Source organism: Gracilinanus agilis, chromosome 4, assembly GCF_016433145.1.
Source record: "Gracilinanus agilis isolate LMUSP501 chromosome 4, AgileGrace, whole genome shotgun sequence".
In the NCBI taxonomy this organism is placed as follows: Eukaryota; Metazoa; Chordata; class Mammalia; order Didelphimorphia; family Didelphidae; genus Gracilinanus; species Gracilinanus agilis.
This window is the reverse complement of record NC_058133.1, coordinates 287383877-287386589: the sequence shown is the minus strand read 5'-3', so window position 1 is coordinate 287386589 and position 2713 is coordinate 287383877. Positions and strand designations below refer to the sequence as shown.

The 2713-nt window shown below is 44.8% G+C and overlaps 1 protein-coding gene across 1 annotated transcript; it reads left to right on the top strand.

The window, feature by feature from the left end:
• The first annotated feature begins 623 nt into the window (after positions 1–623).
• NOBOX (NOBOX oogenesis homeobox) lies at positions 624–2098 on the top strand. The gene is given in 3 exon segments (XM_044675344.1): positions 624–824; positions 1256–1488; positions 1933–2098. Coding segments are annotated over 3 exon segments (600 nt in total).
• The last annotated feature ends 615 nt before the right edge of the window (positions 2099–2713 follow it).

Genomic DNA, 2713 nt, shown 5'->3' with positions numbered 1-2713 from the left:
CCTGAGAGCAAGGGCTGTTTCTTTTTTGTCTTTTATATCCCCACTCTCCAGAAATTGTACATGATAGGCAATTAAAAATTACTTATTGATTCCCTGTGTGACTGTATCTAGATTGTGTTGAGAGAATGTGCTTGAAATACTTTGCCAACTTTAAAGCACCATGTACATTATTATTTTTAATCATCATTATTATTAGCTATTATCAATCTTAGACTATGGATGCCTAAATTAAAGAGGTTGAGTCTCTCCCACAGAACTTTAAGAGATGGTTTGTTATTGATGATACAAAAATGAAAAAAATAATAGAATCCCTACTTTAGAATGTTCCAATCTAGTTGAGGCTAAGCAAGGATTAGATATTATAGACACATAAGTCAAAGATTGCTTAGAATAAGATTAATGGAGATGGGTAGATAGATGATAATGGGCAGAGTGATGGCTCAGTGGAAAGAGAGCTAGGCCTGGAGAAAGCCTGAGTTAAGATCTAGCTACAGGGGCATAGAGAAGGGGAGCAGTCGACTGGGCTGGGCAAGGGGAGCCTTGGATCATGGAACCAACTTCAGGAACTTCCAAGGAGTCCCAGGCCCTGCTCAGTCCAACAGCATCAGTGGGGAACAGCCACAATGCAGTCAGGAAGAAGGAGCCTCCAGATACTCCCCCACAAGTCCGGGAAAAAGACCCGTACTCTTTACTGAACAGACCAATTGAAAGAGCTGGAGAAAATGCTTCAGGAAGACAAATGAAGGGAGATTGCCTCAGCTGTGGGGGTGACACCCCAGCGCATCATGTCATGGTTTCAAAACTGAAGAGTAAAGTGGCGGAAAGTAGAGCTACTGAGAAATAAAACCAACCTAGAAGCTTCTAAAGCAGGGGTCGGCAACCTTTTTGGCCATGAGAGCCATAAACACCACATTTTTTAAAATGTAATTTCGTGAGAGCCGTATAGTGCTCACAGTGCATCCTCCTGTAACAGCGCCTGAAAAAAAAATTGACTTTATGGCTCCTGCAGAAAGAGCCATATCTGGCCCTCAAAAGAGCCAGATATGGCTTGAGAGCCATGTGTTGCTGACCCCTGTTCTAAACCTACCGGTGCCCCTTTAGAAAGTCATCACGGCTCTGCTCCTGCATTTCCATCCCCTCAACCCATAGTTTTGGAGCCAGAACATTTCACTAATGAGCTGGTGACTCCACTTGCCAATTTTCCTTCAGTCTAATCTGCTATTGACATGTGATCAGCCAATGTCTCTTGAGTCAGCACAGTGATGAGGCTCAAAAGGTAGAGGTAGCTCCTCTACTCCTCAGCCCCCCACCTGTCCGAAAAGTTAGTCTTCCTTTGACCTTGGGCCTTGTTCACACCTCACACCTGTTACCCCTCCTGCTGGAAACACCCAATAGTGACTTTAGCCCTAAAGATGGCTCCTATGGAACCTGGGAAACAAGCATTACCTCACCAAATGCTTACAACTATTCTGAGCAAGTGGAATCCCAGTATTATCATCAGTCCAGATCCTTTCAGCTCTCCCACTATCCACAACACCATCTCTTCCACCAGTTCCAACACCACCTACCTCAATTCCATCCTTTCCCTTTCCCTCTCTCCAGCACACTGACTCCTCCTCCACCAGGAGACTCTAGTGCTGCTGCCCTTCTTGCTTTTGCTCATGGTCCTGATGGAGAGACCCCAACAGGATTATTTCTAGGCCCTCCCTCAGGGCAGTTTTTGTTTCAGCAGCCTACTGGGAGTTTGGGTCCAGTTACAACCCTACAACCTGTCCCTTGGAATGATCCCTGCTTGCCTGAGCTGTCATTTCCTGGTTCACTCTGCTCCCAAACCTTTGGGCACCACCCTGCAGGAGGGAGCTACATACCTGACTTGGCTGCCAATGTCTTGGAGAGGCAACTTTCACCAGGCTTCATCCAGCTCCTTTGAAGGTCTAAAGTGGGTATTGGACTGCTCAGTGAGACTCAGGAAGAACTGTTTTCTAGCACTCAGGAGCAAATGTCATTGCCAGAGGAAGTTGGAGAATGAGTCAAGAACACTCACCTCTCCAGAGTTCCTATTGATGGAGATAGTATTCCAGAAGTGCATGAAGACTGAGAGAAAAAAAGAGATTTCCTTTCCTGATTGACTTCTGGTCTTTGTGTTTCCTGACTGACTTCTGGACTTTGAGTTATTTCTATGTTGTTTTGATCCTGAGAAGAGTTGATTTAGGACCTCTGACTTAAGCAGTAAAGTTATCTAAATTAGGATTTCCTTCTTTAATTACCTTTCCCAACTCAACCCTAATTCATGGAACTCATGCAAATTAAAAAATAGCAGCTGCTTTCCAATGAGACTAGGGTTTGTTTAGAGGTGCCTAAATACAAGAAATAGTTTTGGAAAAAAAAAAAGATCTAGCTACAGACATGCACTAGTTGTGAGATCCTGGGTAAGTCACTTAACCTCTGTTTGCCTTAATCCAACAGAGAAGGAAATGGCAAACCATTCTAGTATCTTTGCCAAAAAGAAACCTAAGGACAATATGGTTTACAGGGTCATAAAGAGTAAGACATTGGGGCAGCTGGGTAGCTCAGTGGAGTGAGAGTCAGGCCTAGAGACAGGAGGTCCTAGGTTCAAACCCGGCCTCAGCCACTTCCCAGCTGTGTGACCCTGGGCAAGTCACTTGACCCCCATTGCCCACCCTTACCAACCTTCCATCTATGAGACAATACA